The sequence below is a fragment of the Hyperolius riggenbachi genome, chromosome 11 (genome assembly GCF_040937935.1).
Source record: "Hyperolius riggenbachi isolate aHypRig1 chromosome 11, aHypRig1.pri, whole genome shotgun sequence".
Taxonomy (NCBI): Eukaryota; Metazoa; Chordata; class Amphibia; order Anura; family Hyperoliidae; genus Hyperolius; species Hyperolius riggenbachi.
This window is the reverse complement of record NC_090656.1, coordinates 11,696,958-11,723,801: the sequence shown is the minus strand read 5'-3', so window position 1 is coordinate 11,723,801 and position 26,844 is coordinate 11,696,958. Positions and strand designations below refer to the sequence as shown.

The 26,844-nt window shown below is 47.0% G+C and overlaps 2 protein-coding genes across 3 annotated transcripts in view; one reads left to right on the top strand and one right to left on the bottom strand.

Moving 5' to 3' along the window:
• Window positions 1-7,302: 7,302 nt before the first annotated feature.
• SPATA2L (spermatogenesis associated 2 like) lies at window positions 7,303-25,545 on the bottom strand. 2 transcript variants are annotated; one of them, XM_068261494.1, is made up of 4 exons: window positions 25,249-25,545; window positions 14,560-14,863; window positions 10,652-11,615; window positions 7,303-8,592 (listed from the first exon to the last, which is right to left on the bottom strand). In XM_068261494.1, exons 2-3 carry the CDS (start codon window positions 14,860-14,862, stop codon window positions 10,668-10,670), a joined length of 1,251 nt encoding a protein of 416 aa, XP_068117595.1. In that variant the 5' UTR covers window position 14,863; window positions 25,249-25,545; the 3' UTR covers window positions 7,303-8,592; window positions 10,652-10,667. The 2 variants fall into 2 exon arrangements, with proteins under 2 accessions (XP_068117595.1, XP_068117594.1); XM_068261493.1 differs by lacking the exon at window positions 7,303-8,592 and having other exon boundaries at window positions 10,156-11,615.
• Window positions 25,333-26,844, top strand: part of LOC137539024 (uncharacterized) — a 42,923-nt gene continuing 41,411 nt past the window's right edge. Inside the window, exon 1 of the mRNA XM_068261491.1 lies at window positions 25,333-26,077. Within this exon, the coding sequence (XP_068117592.1) occupies window positions 25,371-26,077 (707 nt within the window). The 5' untranslated portion in view covers window positions 25,333-25,370. The remainder of the gene's footprint in view (window positions 26,078-26,844) is intronic.

The window sequence follows — 26,844 nt, the reverse complement described above, 5'->3', positions numbered from 1 at the left end:
GACCTGAACTCAAAACGCCTTTCTGTTCTAAAAGATACACAACAGCGTAACAGCAACCGCATCATCACCTTTAAACATAAAACACGTTTGTTACAGCTGATACAGATCCTAAAATAAATCTGCACAGTTTCTACTTCCTGATTCATGGGAGCAATTGGTATAATCTTCAATTGTGACAGCACCAATGTAGTTTGACGTGCAGCGATCAACCCTGGAGTGCACAGGGTATTGTATCAAATAGGATAGCAGGATCCGCACCGTCTAAAATCGAAATTTATTTGAACATTTAAAATTTATAAACGGCGTTTCAGAATTTAGCTCTTTCCTCAGATGGCTGTAGCACACACTCTGTGCTACAGCCATCTGAGGAAAGAGCTAAATTCTGAAACGCCGTGCGTCATGGTGACCCGGCTCACACTCAGTATTGCCTGTTATAAATTTTAAATGTTCAAATAAATTTCGATTTTAGACGGTGCGGATCCTGCTATCCTATTTGATTCATGGGAGCAGACATATTGTTTAAAGTCTGTGCTTTCAAATGGGCTTATCTGCCATAGAAAGTCATGTGACACGGGAGGATCAAATTACAAATAGTGATTAGACACAAATGAGGGGGAAATAAACGGGCTAAACTCTCTAAATACACACAGGGTGCATTTCTCATTTTTCCTTCTGCTCTGTGCAAGAGTTCAGGTCCATTTTAACAGCTAAAAATGTTCTAAAAAGATGGATACAACCAGCAGAAGCTACATATACTGGGGCTACTTGGTTAAATGTAAAGGGGTGAGCAAAATGTGGCGCTTAGCACATATGCCCCTTATAGATGCCAGGAATATAGCTGAGAATAAGGCTTGGTTCCCACTTGCACCAAAAACGTACCAGCGTACCGTGCATTTTTCGTAACAGGAATGGATATGCAAATGCATCCAATGTTAAAATTGGCAAGAAGCACAAGCTTTTTTTTTTTTTTTTTTTTTTTTTAAAGGGACTCCGAGCAGTGCAGAAACTATGGAAAGATGCATATCATTTTAAAGCTCTCTTTCTCCTCTTTCCAATGATATATAAATCTCTATTTTCGCGATCAAAATCGCAGCCCCGGCAATTTCAATCGCGAAAACTAAAAGGCGTAGGGCGGCGGTTTATATTTCATTGGAAGGAGGAGAAAGAGAGCTGTAAAATATGCATGTTTCCATAGTTTCTGCACTGCTCGGAGTCCCTTTAACAGATCGTTTGCTGCGTTGCAGTAGTAAACGGTAGTAAACGGAACTGACCTGCATTTTGTCCAGATAGCGGATTTGTTTGGAAACGCATACAACTCCTGACACGAACAGGTCTAGAAAGCAGAGCAGACACCGAACTGGTCCACTCCGATCGGGCTGTTTTTTTACTCCTTTTCAGATTGAAACTGAGCTGTAGGAATACTGAGATCAGGAACCTTGAAAAGTCCTCATATGCTCTGCTGAATATTTACAGGGGAAACATATTTACATTGTATATAGTGAGTAGATATGCTATAAATGACTGAGATACAGTGGGATGCAAAAGTTTGGGCAACCTTGTTAATTGTCATGATTTTCCTGTACAAATCATTGGTTGTTACGATAAAAATGTCAGTTAACCACTTTATCCACCACTACAGTATATCTACGTTCTCTTTGACTTTAGCTAAGCCACGGGGACGTAGATATACGTTTTGTAGCAGAAGCAGTGCTGTGCAGGATTGGGCTTGCTCCTGTGTACATTTCTGGCACTATCTGATGCAGCACTAATTGGTGAACGGTAATATGTTTCCTGAGCTAATGAGATTGATTTTTTACCATGAAAAATACTTTTATTTTCTCAGTTCATAGTGAAAAATACACTCTGTAGCCAGAATCAAATATCTTCACCATAAATTGTGACAGGCACATAATCTAAGTTTTGTGATAAGCGGTAGCCAAACAAACTTTGTGGTTTTTATCTACAGTAGCACTTTTTATTTTTAAACTGGAATTGGTAAAACTGAGAAAGTGTTTTCTATTTGTTTTCCTAGTTTTTTTCATTAAAATTCATAGAAAACAAAATTGTTCGAGGGGAAAAAACGGCATACAATGAAAGCCTAGTTTGTCTTCAAAAACACAATATATATTTCATTTCCGTGTCATCAGTAGGGATAAAGTTATTTCTGATTAAATAAGGACATAGCTAAACTGTCAAAACAGCTCTGTTCTATAAGTAGGAAACAAGGTTTGGATGCAAAGTGGTTAAGCGAGACACACAGTGATATTTGAGAAGTGAAATGAAGTTTATTGGGTTTACAGAAAGTGCAATAATTGTTGAAATAAAATTAGGCAGGTGCATACATTTGGGCACTGTTATGATTTTATTGCTTCCAAAACCTTTTGATCTAATTATTGGAACTCAAATTGGCTTGGTAAGTTCAGTGATCCCTGACTTGCATACACAGGTGAATCCAATTATGAGAGAGTATTTAAGGGGGTCAATTGTAAGTTTCCCTCCTCTGTTTTAAATTTCTCTGAAGAGTAGCAACATGGGGTCTCAAAACAACTCTCAAATGACCTGAAGACAAAGATTGTTCACCATCATGGTTTAGGGGAAAGATGCAGAAAGCTGTCTCAGAGATTTCCGCTGTCTGTTTCCACAGTTAGGAACATATTGAGGAAATGGAAGACCACAGGCTCATTTCAAGTTAAGGCTCAAAGTGGCAGAAGAGATGAATAGTGAGAACAGTCAGTCAACCCACAGACCAGCACCAAAGACCTACAACATAATCTTGCTGCAGATGGAGTCACTGTGCATCGTTCAACCATGCGGCGCACTTTACACAAGGAGATGCTGTATGCGAGAGTGATGCAGAGGAAGCCTTTTCTCCTCCCACAGCACAAACAGAGCCGCTTGAGGTATGCTAAAGTACATTTGGACAAGTCAGCTTCATTTTGGAATAAGGTGCTGTGGACTGATGAAACTAAAATTTTGTTATTTGGGCATAACAAGGGGCGTTATGCATGGAGGAAAAATAACACAGCATTCCAAGAAAACGCCTGCTACCTACAGTAAAATATGGTGGTGGTTCCATCATGCTGTGTGGCCAGTGCAGGGACTGGGAATCTTGTCAAAGTTGAGAAACGCATGGATTCCACTCAGTATCAGCAAATTCTGGAGACCAATGTCCAGGAATCAGTGACAAAGCTGAGGGCTGGATCTTTCAACAAGACAACAACCCTAAACGCTGCTCAAAATCCACTAAGGCATTCATGCAGAGGAACAAGTACAAAGTTCTGGAATGGCCATCTCAGTCCCCAGATCTGAATATAATTGTAAATCTGTGGTGTGTTTAAAGAGAGCTGTCCATGCTTGGAAGCCATCAAACCTGAATGAACTAGAGAGGTTTTGTAAAGAGGAATGATCCAAAATTCCTTCAACCAGAATCCACACTCTCATTGGAACCTGCAGGAAGCGTTTAGATCAGGCATGGGCAAACTTGGCCCTCCAGCTGTTAAGGAACTACAAGTCCCACAATGCATTGCAGGAGTCTGACAGCCACATTCATGACTCATAAAGGCAAATGCATTGTGGGACTTGTAGTTCCATAACAGCTGGAGGGCCGAGTTTGCCTATGCCTGGTTTAGAGGCTGTAATTTCTGCAAAAGGAGGATTTACTAAATATTGATTTCATTTCTTTTGTGGTGCCCAAATTTATGCACCTGCCTAATTTTGTTTAAAGAATTATTAAAAATCACAAACACTGGTTCGCACGCCAGCCGGGGGCCCCAGGTCTCTATCACTAGCTGGGGCCCCCAAACCACCGTGCGATACCTAGAGGCAAATGCAGGCGAGCCCTAATTTTGTTTAAAGAATTATTGCACATTTTCTGTAAATGCAATAAACTTCATTTCACTTCTCAAATATCACCGTGTCTCTCCTATATGATATATTTAACGGACATTTTTTAACGTAACAACCAACGATTTATACAGTAAAATCATGACTATTAACAAGGTTTCCCAAACTTTCGCATCCCACTGTAATATACAGGAGTACGAAGGAAAAAACAGTTGAGGGACCTTTACGCACCCCAGATACTCCTTTCCTCTCCGAGGATTGGGGCTTGTCCAGGTATTGTCTGTAATATAGCCCATCTTTTACCAAATGATATGCTGTACGAGGGCTGATTGAAAAGTAATCAGAATAGATCTTGTTCAGGGAGGTAGATGTGGGAGTGCTGTGCAGGTGTTTGTGAACAGCTTACATTGACATGTCTGAACCTGCAGTTCAACCACTTTATTCTTCGGTATTCTGTCACGAGTGGAAGCGTTTCTTACCTGCCATCCTAGCAAATGTAATTAGAACCGTATACTTGCCATAACATATAAAGAGTTGAATTGCTGCTTTTCATTCAGTCACACCTCTGCTGTACTCCTCTTCTACCATGACAATCTATGTTTAGGATGAGGTGCTTTTATTCTCTGACAAAATGCTGTTGAATATGGAGGTCTAACCGTGGACTAAGACATGCCTGTAAAAGACGTACAAACACCAGCAAAGCATCCCCATGTCTACCACCCTGCCAGAGAAACAGTCCGTCTTCTCACTGTACTTTTCAGTCATTCTTCTTAAAAGGAGTATCCAGGCAGACTAAAAAAAAAATAAAATGGTATTTACTTACCTAGGGCTTCCTCCAGCCCCTTGCAGCTGACATGTCCCTCGCAGGAGCTCCTCTCACAGCCGCCTTCCCGGGGTCCCCGCTGGTGCAGAGGCCGAGGTCGTCCTCTACTGCGTCTGCATGAAGCGCCGCTATCTATCATGTGGTGTGTACTGCGCAGACGCAGAACTACTGCACCTGTGCAGAACACTCCAGCCCAAGTGCGAGTGACTGTGGCGCAGGCAAGGATGACCTTGCGAGGCTGGCCTCTGCACTGGTGGAGACCTCAGGCTGGCAGCTGGGAACGGAGCTGCTGTGAGGGAAATGTTAGCTGCATGAGGCTGGAAGAAGCCCTAGATAAGTAAATACCTTTTTTTTTTTTTTTTTTTAATCTGCCTGGACATTCACTTTAAGCTTAAAGTGCAATAATGCTTATTTATCTGTATTCTGATTGCTCTTATCGTACAATGTTATACATGTATGACTACCGTGTATATTTTGTATTGTATCAGAATTAATTAAAAAAAAAAACCTGCATGTATCAGTTTGTAGAGACTACAAATCCCAGCACATTACAGGGATGTCTGAACCTTCTTCCTAGAAGCTGGTTTGCTAGAACAGGAAATAAGGTGACAAGTGACACACTGAAGAAACGGGTACCATTAGCAAAATATTTTAATTCACTGAAACTGTTGATTTTATTATTAATTCTTCAGAACACAATCAAATCAATAGTTTGCAAAAGTGTGGAACACAGAAAACGGACACAACCCCAGACACCAAGATTAAGAGACCGGGAACCCCGGAGCCTATGGAAGAGCTAGTTATTATACTAGCCCCATAGAAGTCTTTTTTGGGTGTATAAGTGATTTGGTGGGGGCATAATGTTCTGCTGTGCAGATAAGGTGCTAGAAGATGGATGAGCGGTCGGGGACTGCACAGCCTCTGGTGGAGCACACAATGTTCTGCTATGCTGCAGATCGGGTGCTAGATGGATGAGTGGTCGGGGACTGCACAGCCTCTGGTGGAGCACACAATGTTCTGCTATGCTGCAGATCGGGTGCTAGATGGATGAGTAGTCGGGACTGCACAGCCCATGTAGGAGGTGGGGCACACAATGTTCTGCTATGTAGATAAGGTGCTAGAAGATGAGGATGAGTGGTGGGGGACCGCTCAGCCTCTGGAGGAGAAGGGGAATACAATGTTATAAGCAGTGGCGTAGCTACAAACCTCTGGGCCCCGATGCGGAATCTGGATGTGGGCCCCCCCCCCACGGCAACAACAGCCCCCCCTCCCCCGGCAACACCCGACGCACACACATATCCGAATCCCTATAGCCAGCTATAGGTCCCCCCAGTATAGGTAGCCAGGCATAGGTACGCCAGTATAGTTGCCCCCGGTATAGGTTAGCCAGGTAGGTGCCTCCAGCATAGGTAGCCAGTATAGTTGCCCCCAGTATAGGTTAGATAGGCAGGCGCCGCCAGTACAGGTTAGCTAGGTGGGTGCCTCTAATAAAGGTAGCCAGAATAGTTGCCCCCAGCATAGGTTAGATAGGTAGGTGCCCCCAGTATAGGTTAGTTAGGTAGGTGCCTCCAATATAGGTAGCCAGTATAGTTGCCACCTGTATAGGCTAGCTAGGTGCCCCGAATACAGGTTAGACAATTAAGTGCCCCCAGGTTAGATAGGTAGGTGCCCCCCAGTATAGGTTAGATTAGGTAGCTGCCCCCCAGTATAGGTTAGATGAGGTAGGTGCCCCCCAGGATAGGTTAGGTAGCTGCCCCCCAGGATAGATTAGGTAGCTGCCCCCCCGGATAGGTTAGAGTAGGTAGCTGCCCCCCAGAATAGGTTAGGTAGGTAGCTGGCCCCCCAGGATAGGTTAGGTAGGTAGCTGGCCCCCCCAGGATAGGTTAGGTAGGTAGCTGGCCCCCCAGGATAGGTTAAGTAGGTAGCTGCCCCCCCAGGATAGGTTAGGTAGCTGCCCCCCCAGGATAGGTTAGGTAGCTGCCCCCCAGGATAGGTTAGGTAGGTAGCTGGCCCCCCAGGATAGGTTAGGTAGGTAGCTGGCCCCCCAGGATAGGTTAGGTAGGTAGCTGGCCCCCAGGATAGGTTAGGTAGGTAGCTGGCCCCCCAGGATAGGTTAGGTAGGTAGCTGGCCCCCAGGATAGGTTAGGTAGGTAGCTGGCCCCCCAGGATAGGTTAGGTAGGTAGCTGGCCCCCAGGATAGGTTAGGTAGGTAGCTGGCCCCCCAGGATAGGTTAGGTAGCTGGCCCCCCAGGGTAGGTTAGGTAGGTAGCTGGCCCCCCAGGGTAGGTTAGGTAGGTAGCTGGCCCCCCAGGGTAGGTTAGGTAGGTAGCTGGCCCCCCAGGATAGGTTAGGTAGGTAGCTGGCCCCCCAGGGTAGGTTAGGTAGGTAGGTAGGTCGCTAGCTGCCCTCTCCCTCCCTTCCTCTCCCCCTCAGATGCAGAGTGTGCAGCGCACGGAAGCGCTGTAGGCGGAACTCACCTCCGTCCCTGCGCCGCTGGTCTCCTCCCGCTCTGTATAGATGTTGTTACACACTGCTTCCTGTTTAGCCGGAAGCAGTGTGTAACAGCAGATCTATGCAGAGCGGGAGGAGAGACCAGCGGCGCTTGGAACGCAGGCAGGTGAGTTCTGCCTACAGCGCTTCCGTGCGCCGCGCACTCTGCATCTGAGGGGGGGGGGCCCGGGGAGAGGTCGGGCTGCCCGTGCCCTCCCCACGGCTGCAGCTGCCCCCTCCCAATAACGCACGCAGGGATCTCCGAGTCCAAACGGACATGGGCCCCCCGGGCCCCTCCCCCGCCTCTTCAGGAGCCGGGCCCGGTCGCCGAGGCGACCGTTGCGACCACAGGCCCTACGCCCCTGGTTATAAGTAGATGCCTGTGTGTCCATTGCGGAGTTCTCGGCAGTTGTGAATAGCAAGGCTCCAGTTTTGTTGAGGCATGAGCAGGTCATCCCAACTGCTTGCAAGACATATTAATTTGGGCCTGATTGACTGCAACTATAACTCCATCTAGGATTAGCTTCAATTAAGTTTCCACCCTAACCAAAGTAACTGATAACAAGTAATTGTAACCTATCCTTCATCTTCTGAGGTTTAAATATCACAATGGAAGAAAGAATCAGGACGCCACCTGGATAAGTTGCAAAGTTTGCCTATAAGCAAGCCTAGAGAGGAACTTAAACCGCAGATTGAACTTCATCCCAATCAGTAGCCAATACCCCGTTTCAAATTAGAAATCTTTAAAGAAAACCAGTCCTGTGTCCCACGGCGGTCTCGCTGCAGCCCCCGGAACGTATAGGCAACAATTTGTCAGCCTGTGCAATATTTACCTTTTTCTGGCTCCAGCGGGGGCGCTGTTGCGGCTCTTCTCACGGAGAGGGGCGGAAATAGCCGATCCTCCGTGTCCGCTCTACTGAGCAGGAGACTTGCGCCTGCGCAGTAGAGCGGCCCGATGGAGATTGTCTATTTTTCGCCTATCTCTGTGGGAAGAGCGGAGCCTGCGCTGGAGCCAAGGAGGTAAATATTTACATCGCTGCCGCTCTGGGAGGATTTTCGCCGCCGCTGTGGGACACAGGAGGACGGGGGAAGCCTCAATAGGATCCGGAGGCTTCCCCCACCCGAGGTGAGTACCCCCCAGGGGAGTTTTGTTCATTACGGATTTTCTTTTAACATTTCTTTGTTACAGCCGATACAAATCCTAAAATAAATCTGCAGTGTTGTTAACATCCCGTGCTTTCAAATAAGCGTATCTGCCATTTGCAGTCATGTGACACAGGGAAGGGTCAAATTACAACTTGTGATTATACACAAATGAGGGGGAATTAGACAGGCTAAACTCTCTACATACATACAGGGTGCATTTCTCTGTTTTCCTTCTTTCCCGTGCAAGAGTTCAGGTCCACTTTAGGAGAGAAAGCACTGGGTTATTAACCCTTGAAATGGAAAAAATAAAAAGGAACAAGGCAACTACATTTAAATCTGGGTGAGGTACAATTTAACAACGGGAAAACATTTGACTTAATTTAAACATTGAAATTAGTAAAACATTAAAGGACAACAGTAGTGAGAGGGATAAGGAGGCTGCCATATTTTTTTTCCTTTAAGCAATACCAGTTACCCGGCTGCCCTACTGATCCTGTGTCTCTAACACTTTTAGCCATAGCCCCTGAACAAGCATGCAGCAGATCAGGGGTTTCTGACATTATTGTCAGATCTGACAAGATTAGCAGCATGCTGGTTTCTGGTGTTATTCAGACACTACTGCAGCCAAATAGATCAGCAGGGCTGCCGGGCAACTGGTATTGTTTAACAGGAAATAAATATGGTAGCTTCCATATACCTCTCACTACATTTTATTCATTGTTCTATTCAGTAAAGTTCCTTGTCAAGGACAGAAGGTTAAATATCGCACCTCAGGATTCTATATTACCCGATAAGAAACTTCAGTGTGTTGAGGCCACAGAGCTCCAGACAGGTAAAGCAGCAAAATACTGAGCACTGTGCAATCACTGATCTGCCTGGGAAGACCGACTCTTTTTCTCTGCAGCCATTACGGGTCAAAGATGAGAACATTCAACAAGAATAATCAGACAGCATCTGAAGATAAGAGAGCTGGTGCTATTAATGGAAACCTCAAACAAAATGTGCTGCCCGATGATATACTTACCCGGGGTTTCCTCCAGCCGCTTGCAGCCAAGTCCCACCACACAGCATCTCTGTTTGCAGCTGCCGGTCTGGGGTCCCGCTGGTGCAGAGGCCAACCTCCTCGCCTGCGCCGCTGTCAATTAAGTCTACATTGTCCGCAGCGTACTGTGCAGATGCAGTTCTGCACCGTGCAGTACACTGCCGACAACATAGACTTGATTGACAGCGGCGCAGGCGCCTCTGCACCTGCGGAGATGCTACGTGGGACATGTTGGCTGCAAGGGGCTGGAGGAAGCCCCGGGTAAGTATATTATGGGGCAGCACATTTTTTTTTTGATGTTTCCTTTAAAGGGAGCTCCCACCTTTCCAAGAAAGCAGAACTCTACTGTAGTTGGCATAAGCAGACAGGCTGGCAGCAGGCGGTTCTCCTAGAATGCCAGCACTCAGCCTTAAAGGGAACCAAGCACCACTTTTTTGGCCTGTTTTCTAATAGCTGTAGGAGCTGCCATGTTCCCTCCTCCCCTTCAAGCTGCCCATTACTTATCCAGAGGAAGGTGTGAAGATAGCATCTGTGACTTCTGTAAACTCTTTGAAGCACACTGTGAACTCTACCTACAACCCTGCTGATCAAAAGCTTTTTGTTTTCTCTCTGCTAATGTGTGAAATACAATAATTAGTAGTCCTTATCTGCCTGAAACCCAGGGCCGGTCTGCTGTGCAAGTCAAATGAAACACTGCTGCTCTCCTGCCTCCCCCCTCCTCACTCACTGTCAGACTCCTCACACAGCACAACAAGCTGCTTTTCCCCAATGATGCTCTCCTGCAGCCCCCCCCCCCCCCCTCACTCACTGTCAGACTCCTCACACAGCACAACAAGCTGCTTTCCCTCAATGATGACCTCTTCACGTCACTCCTCTCGCTTCTCTTCCTACTCTGACTGCATGCAGCTGCCCCTGTAAACTCTGCGCCTGATGCAAGTTTGTCACCTTGCTTCATGAGAGAACCGGCCCTGCTGAAACCTCTACTGGAGGGCAAGCCATGGAAGTAGAAGGGAATAACAAGGGCTTTTGCTTAAATTTTTTTTTTATGAGTCACATTGTTTGCATGCATTTTAAATGTGCTATAGAGATGCCCTGGGTGCTAAAATAGTGCTTGGTTCACTTTAACGCTAGTGTAAAATAGCAGCTTTTAGTCTCCAGATCTCAGAGAGGTGAATCTGCAATTCAGAGAAAGGCACAATGACTTTGGCACCTCCAGCATCTGACTTGGAAGAGGTCTTGGTTGGCACAATAGTTAGGGAGTTCCACTTGCGATGGAGGGGAAACCAGACACCATCCTCTCTTCTTACAGGCGAGGTTGTAGAATCAGACTGCACTCCCATCTACACACAGCTCAGTAAGGTTCATCAAGCTGCGCTGTAGCCAAAGCCGCTGATCCTTCTCCAGCATGATCATGTTGGCGCTGTGGCCTTGGCGTCGGCATTCGGACAGCCCCTTGCATTTGATGTAATGGAGCTCCTTGCACTGGGCACAGCGGTAGTGTGGTAGTTGGCCTGGTTGTAGGCAGACGTGCAGCTGGTAACGGTTGCCTTGTTCCTCCATCACTGCCTCCCGCTTCTCCGATGGACTCAGCTGAGCAAGCCGATGACCCAGACCCTTACACCTCCGAAGCAGTGAGCACGAGGCGCTGTGGATAAGGTGACAATCCTCGCAGTGCCTCTCCAGAGTCTTGTCTGAGAATACACAGTCATGCATGGTCAGGTCCCTCGGCAGCTGAGACGTGTGGCCCTTGGCTCCTACGGACTTCAAAAGTGTTTCTGACCTACGAAGGTGGACAACGTTGTCTATCTGGTCGCGGCAGCTCCCGTTCACATGCTGATCCCAGGATTCCTGACAGTGGCCACAGAAGGGAGACCTGTACAGCGCAGCATCACAGTCCTCTCCATCATCTTTGTAAAGATCCAACTGAGGTGGAGACTTGGGGACTGGGGCAGCACCCTCCTGAATCAGCTTCCGCAGCCTCTCCATACAGGCTGCCTCTCCTCTCCAGGTCTGCCTCTCACGAATGAGGTCAGCTCCATTCACCAGTTCTGGTCCTGAGCATGAGACGATGTCCATTAATATGCAGCACTCCAGCTGGGCAGCCAAGAAGCCCAGTGCTGCCATCTGTAGGGTGTGTGGTGTAGGCTGGACTTTTAAAGACAGGCAATTCCCCCCTGCCTGCGGCTCGTAGCCCAGTTTGCGGAGAGCCGAGAACAACCCGTCTTCAGGTAGTGCAGACTCCAACAAGTGTACATAATGGCCAGAGTAAGTCTGTAAGGAGAGAGGATGATTTGTTTTAGAAACCGGAACACATCTTGTGGCTCTATAGCTGATTACACAATGGTGGCGCACACATTTTGTGACTTAACAGCTGATTACACTACAGAAAACTTGCTATATGGCTATACAGCACTACATAAGGGTGAGTGTCAGTTCTTGTGGCTCTACAGCTGATTATACAATGATGGGGGACACTCTACAGCTGATTAAACATCAAAACAAATATATAATAGCAACATTTAAAAAGAAACAGTTGTTCCTGCAGCATTCCAATCCCTGGAAGTTCAACTGAAAGCAAAGCATCAACTATGGGTGCAAGGCACTGTCAAAAGATGTAAGTGATACAGGTGAGGACAGGGGCTAGTGTAGATGGGGAAAAAAAACACTCATGCTGCAGCGTTACTATGCATCGAAAAACTGTCACATGTCACGTCTAAACGCGGCTACTGCCGTGCTCAGATGAAACTCATGGGGGAAGTCAGTTGTCCGCCGCCTGTGCCGAATGCTAACAAGGGTCCAGCTGGTGGACGGGCGCAGCTGACAGGCAGTGAATTTACTGCCTGTCAGATGCTTGTGGAAAAGAGGCCAAAGGGGCTAATCACCTCTGTCTACTAAGTCTTAACTTGATCTGATTCACCATCTCCTCACTCTTATACAGTGTAAGGAATCAGGAAACAGATCTCAATAGACACAGAAGTAGAGATGATTGGATAGGTACTGTATTAGAAGCCAGATACCCACATGCTTGAGCGTACAAGAGAAATTGCCGCCTGGAGACTTGGACGCAGGATACAGCCGATATACGGCTTACCCTGCTCCTGCACAAGTCCTGGTGGCGTTCATTACTATTTCCCCTCCAGTTATGTAATTCGGCTTCCAGCTGTTACTGCCGGACGAATTTCAGTGTTATAAAAGTAACTTCACCTCCATCTTCTGACGGCGCCGAAGTTCCTGACTGAGCACCGCTATAGCCGTAATTATTATTATGGTCTATGGTGGTGCCGGCTGTGCCCAAATCTCCTGCGCTATAATCCACGTGCTCGCATGCTTAAACCATCTACACCATGGCTGGGCAAACATTCCTATAGCGGCCCGCATGCCTCCTGCATTCCCATCTGCCTTGCCCCTACCCACAGAGTTGCATAGGTTTTGCAGCAATAAGCTTTAAAGGGAACCCGAGGTGAGAGGGATATGGAAGATACCATATTTATTTCCTTTTAAACCATACCAGTTGCCTGGCAGTACTCCTGATCCTGTGTCTGTTATACTTTTAGCAATAGACCCTGAACAAGCATGTAGCAGATCAGGTACTCTGACTCAGCTGATTCTGGTTTTACTGTATTAGCTGTATGCTTGTTCCAGGGCTCTGACTCTGACACTACTTATGACTAATCGGCAAGACAGCCAGGCAACTGGTATTGTTTACAAGGAAATAAGTATGGCAGCTTCCATATCCCTCTTGCCTAATTGCACTTTTCATCGGCAATCTCCATGGCGACAGTGTAGCCATGTGACACGCCTGTATGTCATGACTGCAAGTTTTTAGAGTATATGCAGGCTCTCAGTGATCAAATTTAAACATACTGCTAATTTGCAAATTTGAATCCTCCTTAGGAAGTGATCTTCTGTTTCTGAAAAAGCAAAGGACTGCCTGTATGGTTTAGATTTTTGATTGCTATGGGAAACATGCTTTTTCTTTCCACCAACACAAACATACCCAATGGTGGTCCTTTCTCTAATGGGCTATGTGAAATGGTGTACTGCGCAGTGAGCTGGTGATCAATCTGAACAGACAATTATTTGCTGAGTCACTGGCGGTATGATTATTTCCAGATTTTTTTTCCAAAACTGGTGCAATTTTTTCACAAACATTCAGACACTAAAAATTATACCACTTGATAGATCTACAGCAGCCCTGCACATTCCACACCTCCGATGGATCCAACTCGAGTTTACTGCTCTGAACTGCAGGATTCCGTCCCGAGTCTGACTCGGGGTTACCGCCAAGGAGGTTAAAGAGAACATGAACTGAAAATAAAAAGTCAAAATTACCATGCACAGGTCATACTTCCCTGCCGTGTAGTCTACTCCTCAATCTCTTTTTCTCCTCTCCTGTTTGGCCACTGTGATCAATGAAATTCTCTGTCCTCCATTTTAAAAATGGCCATTACCCCATAACAGCTTCCTGGTCAGCACACTGTTACACTGTAACATCGCCCACTAGAGCCATAGGAAACATGGACATTACCTTGCACATTCAGTTGTATCTGACAGCTGCTGACATAACTGACCGCAACTGGTATATTTCAGTTCTGACAAAATATTGTCAGAACTGGAAGGGATCACTGTAAGAAGAAAATGAAGAGCTTCTGAGAGGAACTGACGGCGAGGTTAGTATGTAATATTTATTTGCAGTTACGTCATGTGTTTATTTTAAATAATTTTCCTCGCTTCAGTTTTCCTTTAAAGGAAATGTCCGAGGATGAAAAGAAAAAATCGACTTACCTGGGGCTTCCGCCAGCCCCTGGCAGCCGCCCTGTGCCCTTGCTGTAGCTCTGGTGTCCCGGGATCCCCTCCGTTGGAGATGCCAACCTCGCCAAGTCGGCATCTACTGCACCTGAGCAGAATGCTCCAGACCACATGAGCAGGATCACCAGCGGAGCTCACACAGGCGGGGTAGATGCCAACCTGGCGAGGTCGTCATCTCCAATGGAGGGGCTCCCGGGACACCAGAGCTCTGGCGAGGGCACAGGATGGCTGAAGGAAGCCCCAGGTAAGTACATTTTTCATCCTCGGACATTAAGTCTCACAACAGCCTGTCCAACACTGACCTAATTGCCTGCTGAGCTAATAACATTGACTGTAAGCTTTGTGCCCCAACAGGAATAAAAGGCCATGAGACTTGCAAGCTCCGTAGTCTGGTGAGAAATCTTACCTTTATAGTGTGAATCTCCTTCCTCCAAGGAGTAACATAGAGATTGAGGGCAGCCTGCTCCAGGCTCTGGAAAGCATCAGCCATACGCTGCAGGGCAGGCAGAAGATCTTGTTTGTCCAGCAGGCCGCTGGCAATTAATGAGAAGGCATCATTATGGAGAGTATTGTGCAGGTCCGGCTCTTCCAGGATGCTCTGTCTCACTTGCTCAATCAGTCTGGCGTCCGTGCATGGAGAAATGACACCCTCCTCGCATGCAGTGAGCAGCCAGCTCTGGTAGAGAGCTAGCAGAGAGTCCACACTCATTCTGGGCAGGAGAGAAGGAGGCATGAGTTAAAGAGGAACTCCAGTGAAAATATTAAAAAACTGCGTCATTTTTACAATTATGTATAAATGATTTAGTCAGTGTTTCCCCCTTGTAAAATCTTTCCTCTCCCTGATTTACATTCTGACATTTATCACATGGTGACATTGTTACTGCTGGCAGATGATGTTACTGGAAGAAGATGCTGCTTGCTTTTTCTTTTTGGCAGTTGATAACGGCTGTAAGCGGCTGTTATTTCCCACAATGCAACAAAGCTTCCACAATGTGATGTCAGAACCATGGTCCTGACATCACACTGTGGGAGAGGTTTCACCACATTATTAGCCATACAGAGCCCCCTGAAAAGATTTCTCATGTAAAAGGGGGTATCAGCTACTGATTGGGATGAAGTTTAATTCTTGGTTACGGTTTCTCTTTAAGGCAGTAAACACAAAGATCTTCTGGAACATTCCACCAGTTTAATCCAAGCAGAGCACAGCAACCAGAATAAGACCTCTCACCTTGTGAAGTCACCCTCCAATTCCTGTTCCCTTTGCTGCAGGTTACCATTCAGCCCTTAGACCATGAGGGAATTCTGAAGGCATGCAGCACTATAGGCAAAGTAACCTTTTGGATTGGTTGGTGAGTCCGCACACAATACAATTTTGTTTGTATGTACAATCGATACAAACTGTGATCTATAGATATCAGGTAGCTGCCATCAATTCACATTAGTGTGCGAATATGCAAATCTAACTCTAGCTAGTCCTGTAAGGAAAAGGGTTAATTCAACAACCTTTCTAAAAATCGCAAAATACAACAATATCAATAAAAAACATTATGGTAATGTTCTCTTAGGAAACAGAACAAGCACTTAGACAAACGATTTTTGTTTATTTTATAATAACGCGAATAAAACTGACTACCGAAAACGTTAAAGGGAACCTGAAGTGAGTAAAATTATTTAAAATAAACACAGGACGCAGCTGCAAATTAATATTACATACTTACCTCACCGTCCGTTCCTCTTAGAAGCTCACCATTTTCTTCTTAATGTGATCCCTTCCAGTTTTGACAATATTTTGCAAGAAATGAACTATACCAGTTATATATCAGCAGCTGTCAGTTACAACTGATTGTGCAAGGTAATGTCCATGTTTCCCTATGGCTCAAGTGGGTGATATTACAGTTTAACAGTGTGCTGACCAGGAAGCTTTTATGGGGTAATGGCCATTTTCAAGATGGAGGACAGAAAATTCCATTGAGCACAGTGGCCAAACAGGAGAAAGAGATTGAGGAGTAGACTACACAGGAGGTAAGTATGACCTGTGTATGCTTATTTTGACTTTTAATTTTCAGTTCAGGTTTTCTTTAACTGTCCATACTCTATCTTCATTGATTCCTTCCAAAACTGTTACTTTAACTTTTAAAGCTGTCCCTCTTCTGACTACACAGGAGGTAAGTATGACCTGTTTATGTTTATTTTGCCTTTTAATTTTTAGTTCATGTTCTTTTTAATATATAATGCTGGGAATACACGGCTCGATTTTGAGCCATTTCCAACATGTCTGATCTCCCGCCCAAACATTTCACCACTCGATTCGGCATTGAACACAATGGAAAAAGATAAGAAAAACGAGCTGAAGATAAGAGAATTGCCTGCGGAATCGAGCGGGGAACTGATCGAGCGGGAGAATCGAACGGCAAAATCGAGCCGTGTATGCCCAGCATAACAAATGAACAGACTGATATAGTAAAATAAAGGGCATAAAAGTGAAAATAACTGGATATAATCTGAGCAGTGGAATTGTAAGTTTAAAACAGAAGATATAACATTCGATAAAAAGCCCTGATCCTGGATGATATATGGACAGGCACGCAGGCACTCCCAGCAGCCTTTGGGCTGGTGCACAGAGTGCTTGCAGGGGGAAAACCGCTTGGCTAATGAAAGTGAATGGGATGGTGCACACCACAGCGGCTCGTTTTTCCCAAAACGCAAACTCCTGTCCTGCAGCATTTTTTAGATTTCTGAGGCGTTTCTGCCTCAATGTTAAAGTATAGGAAAGTGTAAAACCGCTTTGAAAAACGCCAGATCAGAGCGATTTTCCAGGCGTTTTTGTTTCAGAAGCTGTTCAGTAACAGCTTTACTGTAACAATATTAGAAATCTGCTACACAAACGCTCCAAAAAACGCTAGGCATGTTTAGAAAACCTCACTAGAATTGCTCTGAAAATCTGCTTCAAAAACCTGTAGCTTAGCAGATTTGCTAGAGGTTTTTGGTGTGCACTGGCCCTCAGTGTCCACATATTTAACCCTCTACTTGCTAGTGGTGGATCTTGTAAGGAGCAATGTGACCTCATGCTGATACCAGCCCCTCGCCTTAGGGAGAGAGTTTTGGCATTTCCTCAGTTTATGCCACAACTCTATGGATATTCAGTACATGATATAAAAACCAACATTTTAGGCTCTGTCATAATGTGCTGAAACCGTAGGTACCAATCATGCTTGTTTTACCAGCTATCTAAGGGATCGATACCTCAGGCTGTGGACCAGCTAGAAGATTCATTCACCGCTTAAAACGTGTATTGACCTTGGTGTATTACGCACTGTGAACCGCGAATGGCTGTGAACATGCTGTTCCTAAATATTCCTCAAATGTTGATGCAATGTGGAATCATGTATAGCAGAGTTTAATCAGAGGGCAACACAGCTCAGTATGTCTGGGAACATGGCAGGGTGAATGTCTTTTTGAATGCCAATGTGACAATTATTATTTTATGACTGAGATCTGCTTCTTGGCTATCTGATGTAGAAAGAAGGAATGTTATGGCCCGTACTCACGGGCTGCAGAAGTGGCCTGTCGCCAGCACACGTGAGCGTGCTAGCGACAGGCCGGCGACAGCTTCTCTCCAGGTCCCTCCGCGTACACACGCGGAAGAGGGACCAGCGGCGAGACGGAAGCTGTCGCCGACGTTCCTCCTCCCCCCGCCGGAAGCTCCATTTACCTCTATGGAGGTTGCTGTCGCTAGTCCGCGTACTCACGCGGACTAGCGACAGTTGCGGCGGAGGTGCGGCGGCGAGTGTTGCCATGCGATTGAAACTTTCAATCGCATGGCGACAAGAGCGACGGGCGACAGTTCGGGGTGCGCGCGCGTGCAACGGCCCATACTCACGGGCGACCTGTCGCCGCAACACGCGCGCGCCGCGTGTTGAGGCGACAAAAGTCCCTCGTGAGTATGGGCCATTAGGGAATCTGTTGGAGAGAAGTAATGATTTTATTACTCCTCTCTCCCAGCAGAAATGTAAACAGTCACTTCATATAAAAAGTGACTGGTTCTTGACAAACACATTTATTTTTTTGAGTCAAATGAAAACTAAAGGGTTACTCCGAATCACACCTTTTTAGTGTTCTCCCCAGGCTCTTTTAGTCAGGTGCTCCACCCGGCTAGTTTTGGTGAGCACCCGGCTGTCTTCGGCTCACCTCCTCTTATTCTGTAAGCAGAGCTGCTCACAGAAGCACCGGCCCTGCATTCTCTCATCTCGCCCCACCCGGCTACTTTTTCATGCCACCCGGGGAGAACACTGCCTTTATGTGCATATTTTCATGCGATGGTGCAGGTGAATCCGTCACACACCTATAAAAACAAGTATATACTGGCAATCATATTCTTCACCCTGGTGTCACACTGCTGTGGCCTCCAAACACACAGTGTCTATTAACCACTTGCCGACCGCACACTCATACCGTGCGGTGGCAAAGTGGTAGCTGGAGGACCAGCGACGCACATCTGCGTCGCCCCTCGCCAGGTGCCTCCCCAATTATTCAGGAAAGGTTTCCTGTTAGATCACGGAGCAGGTCGCGGCTCGCACACTAAATGTAAACGCAGGAGACATTTGTCTCCTTTGTTTACATTGAACGGCGCTGCTGCGCAGCAGCGCCGTAAGGCAGATCGGCGATCCCCGGCCAATCAGCGGCTGGGGATCGCCGCCATGTGACAGAGGACATCCTGTCACAGGCTGCACAGGACGGATAGCGTCCTGTGCAGCCCCGATCACCAGGGGGGACAGGTAGGAGAGGGAGGGGGGGAATTTCGCTGCAGAGGGAGGCTTTGAGGTGCCCCCCCGCAAACCTCAGGCAGGCAGGAGCGATCAGACCCCCCCTGCACATCATCCCCATAGGGGGAAAAAAAGGGGGGCGATCTGATCGCTCTGCATGCACCCTAATCTGTGCTGGGGGCTGCAGAGCCAACCCAGCACAGATCACAAAAAACAGCGCTGGTCCTTAAGGGGGGGGGGGGGGTAAAGGCTGGGTCATCAAGTGGTTAAAGAAAACCTGTATTGAGAAAAACCTCCCCTGGGGGGTACTCACCTGGGGTTGGGGAAGCCTCCGGATCCTATTGAGGCTTCCCCCGTCCTCCTCGGTCCCACAGCGGCGGCGATAAAGCTTCCCGAACAGCGGGGATGTAAATATTTACCTTCCTGGCTCCAGCGCAGGCGCAGTATTGGCTCTCCGCTTGGAGATGGCCGGAAATAGACGATCGTTGTCGGCCTGCTCTACTGCACAGGCGTAAGTCTCCTGTGCCTGCGCAGTAGAGTGGACCTGACGAAGATCAGCTATTTTCGCCTATCTCCATGCTGAGAGCAGCAACAGCGCCCCCGCTGGAGCCTGGAAAGGTACATAAATCAGCGCTTGTCAGGCTTGTCGGGGGAGGATTCCGGGACACTTCTGGGGAGCCAGCGCTGGACTGCCTGCAACTACAGGGGAGGGGGAAGCCTCATTGGGACCCTGAGGTTTCACCCTCCCAAGTTGAGTACCCCCCAGGGGAACTTTTTTTTATACTGGTTCTCTTTAAGTAGCAATGGTTACTGCTGACAGCAAACACGGTCTGCTCTGTCTCCCGATTGTGATCGCTATCTTCTAAGGATGTTCAATGAGATGCAAATCATTTCAAGTTGTTGCAGGATTAGACAAATCTTGTAAGGAAATGTATTCAGCTTAACCACTTTATGACAAGCGGACTTATAAAAACAGCCTGCTAGAGCCTCTTAATGGCTCCAGGACATTTTTATAAGTCAGGTAGTGCTGCTGCCGCTATGCGCGTGCACATGCGTGCTCCCGCGCGTGCATCCCCGTGCATGTGGAAATAGTGAAAAAAAAACACACAAAAAAAAAGACACCTTTATTTCCAAATACTATATTGTCAGCATACTTTGTACTAGGGGCATAATTAAAATCTTGTGATAACCAGGACAATGTGTGGGTTTTATGCACAGTAGCAGTGTTTATATTAAAACTATAGGGGATGAAAGTGGAGAAAGTGTATTTTTTCATTTTTTCCTTGTTTTTTCCTTTAAAATGCATAGAAAATAAAGTAATTACTGAAAACAAATATCAACCCCAAAAAGCAACATATAGATCATTTCATTGTGATTAGTAGTGATTAAGCTATTGGCAAATGAAAGGGATGGGCACTGAAAGGGGAAAATCGCTCCTGTCCGTTAGGGTAAAAACGTCTTTGGGGTGAAGTGGTTAAAAATTGACCAATTGAATTTTACCTCCGCAACATTTGATTGGTTCATTTTCAAGCAGCATAGATTTGCATAATGCTGCATTAACTTGAAATTATTTGCATCTTATTGACCATCCCTACTATCTTCATGTCCCACTGCCCTCTGCTATTTCTCCAGAGACCCACTGCCTCATACTAGTGTTGTCCGGATCATGAACGATTCGGATCTTTGATCCGAATCTATTTTATGAGTCGATCATCCGAATCATCAAAATGAACGATTCGGATCGCAAAAGGGGCGGGGCCAGGAGCGACACGCCCCCTCTCAGCGGGCAGCGGGGTCCTGGAAGCAGGGATCGCTCTGTTGGATGGGAGCCAGCCTTGCAGGGAGACAGGTAGATGAGAGAGAGAGGACATGGGTGCCACTGCCAGATATGTGTAGAGCACACATACTGGCTGAAATGTGCTGCTCATTATAGGCTGTCTGTTCCGTAGTGCACAGTGAACACATTGGAAGCTTTTGGCTCAGCACAGCTCAGTAACTTTGCAGACAGTGTGATTGAAAGGCAATATAATCCTCCTGCACTCGGCACTAAACAGCTGCACTTATCTTCTGGGAATGCTTTCTTTCACTGTGCGACCTTTTCTTTCAAAGTGTACAGATGAACATATAGGTGAAATATATGTAAAGCATATGACTTCAGCATGTGGGTATTACGTGCAAACATTTCTGCACTCTGCTCGTCCCTCCTCCCTTCTCTGTCCACTCCCTGCCCTCTGTCCATCTTCTCCCCTTCTCTGTGTGTCCACCCCCCTCCCCTTCTCCTGTCCACAGACCTGTCCTGCTGTTCATTTCACCCCCGAATGCTTCCGGTAGTAAAATGATCCGAGATTCGGATCAAAGATCCGGATCTCTTCAATGATCCGATTCGAATCATCCGGATCATTGAAAAGATCCGAACTTCCCATCTCTACCTCATACAGAGAGTAACAGACGAATCCACTGCCCTCTGCTGTTTATCTAGGGACCCACTGCTCTCTTCTGCTTCTCCAGACAAACACTGCCCTCTGCTGTTTATCTACGGACCCAGTGCTCTCTTCTGCTTCTCCAGACAAACACTGCCCTCTGCTGTTTATCTAGAGACTCGCAGTCCTCGGCTTCTTCAAACAACCGCTGCCTACTACTGCTTCTCCAGAGTGAGTCCAGACAAACACTGGAGCTCTGCTGTATCTCCAGACAAACACTGCTCACTGCAGCCTCTCCAGAGACCCACTGCTTTCTGCTGCTTCTCCAGTGACCTACTGCTCTCTGTTGGTTCTGCAGAAAAAACACTGCCCACTGCTGTTTATCCAGAAAAATACTGCCCACTGCTGTTTCTCCAGAAAACCACTGCCCACTGCTGTTTTTCCAGAAAACCACTGCCCACTGCTGTTTCTCCAGAAAACCACTACCCACTGCTGTTTCTCCAGAAAAACACTGCCCACTGCTGTTTCTTCAGAAAATTACTGCCCACTGCTGTTTCTCCAGAAAAACACTGCCCACTGCTGTTTCTTCAGAGAGCAAAACACTACTTTTGCTCCTCCAGAAACCCAGTTCCTTCTGTGGCTTCTCCAGACATACACTGCCCTCTGCTGCTTCTCCAAAAAACCTCTGCCTTCTGCTGCTTCTACAAAGACCACTGCCCTCTGCTGCTTCTCCAGAGGACCAATGCCTTCCGCTGCTTCTTCAAAGAAAGCCACTCCCCTCTGCTACTTATTCAAAGACCCACTGTGGTCAGCTTACTCTACAACGAGTGACTTCCTAGTGCTGCCTCTCCAGACACCAAGAGCCCTCCTCTGCCTCTTTAGAGACCCAACGCCTCCGCTGCTTCTACAGAGAATTACTGCCCTGTATTCCTCCACAAAGAGTCACTGACCTCTGGTGTTTCTCCAGTAAGTGTCTTGTCCTTGTGCCTGGTCAGTGATCTCTGCTGCTTCTCTCGAGAGTCGGTGCCCTCTGTAGCTTTATCAGAAAATCAATGTCGTTTTCTGCTTCTCCAGACATGCACTGCCTTCTGTTGCCTCAACAGATACCTGCTGCTTCTCCAGAGTCTACTACCCTCTTTAACATTTTCTGAGATCCATTGTCTTCCACTGCCTCTCCAGCAACTAACTGACAAATTGCCGCTTCTCTAGTGTGTCAGTGACCTCTGCTCCTTCCCAGACAATTAGTGGCCTCTGCTGCTTCTCCAGAGAGTCCACTGTAATCTTCTAGTTTTCCAGAGACCCAGGCCAATATGCAATTCACTTTTTCACCTGAGTTTTCTCCTAGGAGATAATTTTTAATCTTCAATTTAAAATAACCTTTTAGCACTTTGCAATGGAAAAAAGTACCAAAAAGTAGGTAAAACATTACTGTCAAAATATTTTGAGTATTTGTTTTCTTGTTGGTGGCTTAAAAGGCATTAAATTTTAAGTTGTAAAAATATCACCTTGGAGAAAACACAGGTGAAAAAGTGAATTGCATATGGCCCCCAGTGCCTTCCATTGCCTCTCCAAAAACTCAGTGCTGCTTCTCCAGAGAGCTACAACTAAGGACCCGGTAGGGTCAGAAACGCGTCAGCTTGCATGCTGTTCTATTTTTGCTATTTTTCTAGGATGATTTAATAAAAGGACTTGGTTTTACTCTATGGAAGGTGTGCGGAGGAATTTTTGAAAATTTCTGTTCCTTCTTCAGTGTCTCTACCTTTTGATGCAATCTGTTTTTTAATACCTCTCTAGACAAGCACTGCCTTCAGTGACATCTGCAGACAAGCACTGCCTTCTCTGACCTCCCCAGACAAGCACTGCCTTCTCTGACCTCTCCAGACAAGCACTGCCTTCTGTGATCTCTCTAGACAAGCACTGCCTTCTGTGATCTCTCTAGACAAGCAATGCCTTCTCTGACCTCTCCAGACAAGCACTGCCTTCTGTGACCTCTCCAGACAAGCACTGCCTTCTGTAACCCTTCCAGACAAGCACTGCCTTCTGTGACCTCTCCAGACAAGCACTGCCTTCTGTAACCCTTCCAGACAAGCACTGCCTTCTGTGATCTCCCCAGACAAGCACTGCCTTCTGTGACCTCCACAGACAATCACTGCCTTCTGTGACCTCTCCAAACAAGCAATGCCTTCTCTGACCTCTCCAGACAAGCACTGCCTTCTCTGACCTCTCCAGACAAGCTCTGCCTTCTGTAACCCTTCCAGACAAGCACTGCCTTCTGTGACCTCTCCAGACAAGCAGTGCACTCTGTGACCTCTCCAGACAAGCATTCTGTAACCTCCCCAGACAAGCACTGCCTTCTGTGACCTCTCCAGACAAGCACTGCCTTCTGTGACCTCTCCAGACAAGCACTGCCTTCTCTGACCTCTCCAGACAAGCACTGCCTTCTGTGACCTCTCCAGACAAGCACTGCCTTCTGTGACCTCTCCAGACAAGCACTGCACTCCCCAGGAACACTCTGCAGCTTTACCAGAGAGTTGGGACCCAGTGATGCTTTTCCCGAGACCTACTGCCCTCTGACCCTTTTCCAGACAGTTACTGGCCAGGTGGATGATAAGGGGCTGTGTGGGGTGGTAGATGACATTAGGAGTAATGGGGAAAAGGAAGAGGGATATTAAAAGGAAATGGGATGATAGTTCAGGAGGATTTTAATGTTGATGATAAAAGTGTGGTGGTGGGGGTATTAGTGTTAGCGCAGGAGGAGGGAGGTGTTCTTAAAGGTAGTAATGGAGGATGGGGTTGGTATTAGGTGTAGTACAGGAGGCAAGGGCATGATATTAGTTGCAGTACAGGAGGAGGGGGTGATATTAAAGAGAACCTGTACTGAGTAAAATTATTTAAAATAAACACATAAGGTAACTTCAAATGAACATTACATGGTTACCTCGCCATCAGTTCCTCTCAGAAGCTCACCATTTTCTTCTGACAATAATCCCTTCCAGTTCTGACAACATTTTGTCAGAACTGAAATATATCAGTTGCTGTCAGTTATATATCAGTTGCTGTCAGTTACAGCTGAGAGGAGAACTGATGTGTCCATGTTTCCCTATGGCTCAAGTGGGCGATGTTACAGTTTAACAGTGTGCTGACCAGAAAGCTGTTATGGGGTAATAGCCATTTTCAAAATGGAGGACGGAGAATTCCATTGATCACAGTGGACAAACAGGACACAGGAGAGGAACAATAGATTGAGGAGTAGACTACACAGGATGTAAGTATGACTTGTGTATGTTTATTTTGACTTTTAATGTTCAGTTCAGGTTTTCTTTAAGTGAAGTGTAGGAAGAAGAGGAATGATATTAGGGGTGGTGTTGTGAGAAGTACAATGGGGAAGGGAGATATTAAGGGTAGAACAAAAAGATTGAGAAAATAAGCATAATAGTACACAGGAAGTGGGGTATTATTAGAGGCTGCACATGGAGGAGGGAGTGATATTAGGGACAGCACATGAGAGGGCGTGATATTAGGGAAAGTACACAGAAAGTGGGGTGTTCTTAGGGTTTGCAGATGTAGGCGAGGGTTGATATTAGGGACAGCACAGGAGAGGGGGTGATATTAGGGACAGCACAGGAGAGGAGGTGATATTAGGGACAGCACAGGAGAGGGGGTGCTATTAGGGACAGCACAGGAGAGGGGGTGATATTAGGGACAGCACAGGAGAGGGGGTGATATTAGGGACAGCACAGAAGAGGGGGTGATATTAGGAAAGTACACAGGAAGTGGGGTATTCTTAGGGATTGCACATGTAGGAGAGGGGGTGATATTAAGGACAGTACAGGAAAGGGGGTGACTTTAGCCGTTACACAACGAGTGGGGTGTTGTTACCGTATTATTAAAAATACAGTTCCCTTTTCTCACCTGTCTCGCGGAGTTCCTGTTGTGGCCCCGCCCCCGTGTGCTCTGATTGGTTCCCCGCACTGTGAGGGGCGTCGCGCTGCGCGGCGGGTCACGTAGTGTGCGCCTGCGCCGTGTGACTGACGATGGAGTTAGCGGGAAATAGAAATATGCGGAGCTGGAGGAGCAGCCGGCGGAGCGACTGCTGCGGACCGTGTGACCGGGAGGGAGGGTGGCCGCCGCTGTACCCCCGGCCCGGGCAGCCCGCTGCTGGCTGTGTGCCAGAGGCGTTCCCTCGTGACAGGGTGCCGTTACCTCAGAAACCCCTTCAGGTGCTGCGCCGTGCTGTGGGCACGCCCCCTGCCGGCTGCCTGACGTCACCACAGGAGTCCCATCACCAGATAGAGCAGGTGTCCCCCAGGGCTCCCTGCTGGGTCCCCGGATCCCAGCAGCACATAAAGCGTCGTGCTAAGCTGTTCCCTGCTGACCCCCAGCAGTGTCCCCCCTCTGTCAGTGCAGCAGCACCCCGCAGGTTCCAGCACATGGGGCGCCGTTCTTATGGGGTGACCCCTTATGTCTCTGCGCCATTAGAGCAGGGTTGTCCCCCAGTAATGTGCTATTTTCCCAGAGCTCCCCCACAGAGCCAGGGGTCATTTATTGTAGCCTCCCCCCATATGTTCTACCATTACCACAGTGCCCCCCCTTTAGTTTGGGGCCCACTTCACATGCAGGTGTGGCAGTTCTCAGAGGTCCCCCCAGCGCAGCGCTCCAGGCCTCAGTCCACCAGTATCCAAGATCAGCTCCGCAACTTTGTGTGGCAATCCCACAGCGAACCGGGTGACCATGGCGACAGGTATCCAAGTGCCGTTATCCTGGACTGGTTGTTGATGTGTGCTATTCTGCAGCTACTGGGATCATTGGGGCATTCTCCAAGTACAGTCATTCTTGAAAATATGTCACAAGTTTCCCACACACCTGTAATACCATTGAATTAAAACTGGTATTGTTCTGAAAAAAAAAAAAAAAAAGGAATAACAGATGTCTAAAATAAGTTTCAGTATGTACAGTCAGATCGAAATACAGTCTTGTGGTAGAGCTATCCACGCTAGTCTAGTTTAGGCGACCCAGCAGGAAACCTCCAATCTCAGCGCGTACATGCAAAAAGGGCGCGGGGATATAGACGAAATTATAAGATTTTATCTAAAACAATATTTTTGGTTTCTATATTATAAACGAAAATCAAGTGCTAAATATGTTGCATTAACGGTAATGAAATGGCAAAATACCGTCTATAACAAAAACAATATTTAGACATAGTTTAAACATAGTAATACAATTGTAGATATTACAGGTATATTACTGCAACTATACCTAACTACTCTCACACAGAATTCTCCCTATACCTAACCCCTAGGATCCCCCCCCTTCCCCCCGTAGCAATAAGAATAGTTTAATGAATTGTATATATAAATATTGTACTGGAACTATACCTAGCCCTACTACTCTCACATAGAACCCTCCCTGTACCTATCCCTAACCCCTAGACCCCTCTGGTGGTCCTTAACCCCAAAACCCCCCTGGTGGTGCCTAACCCTAAACACCCCCCGGTGATGCCTAATC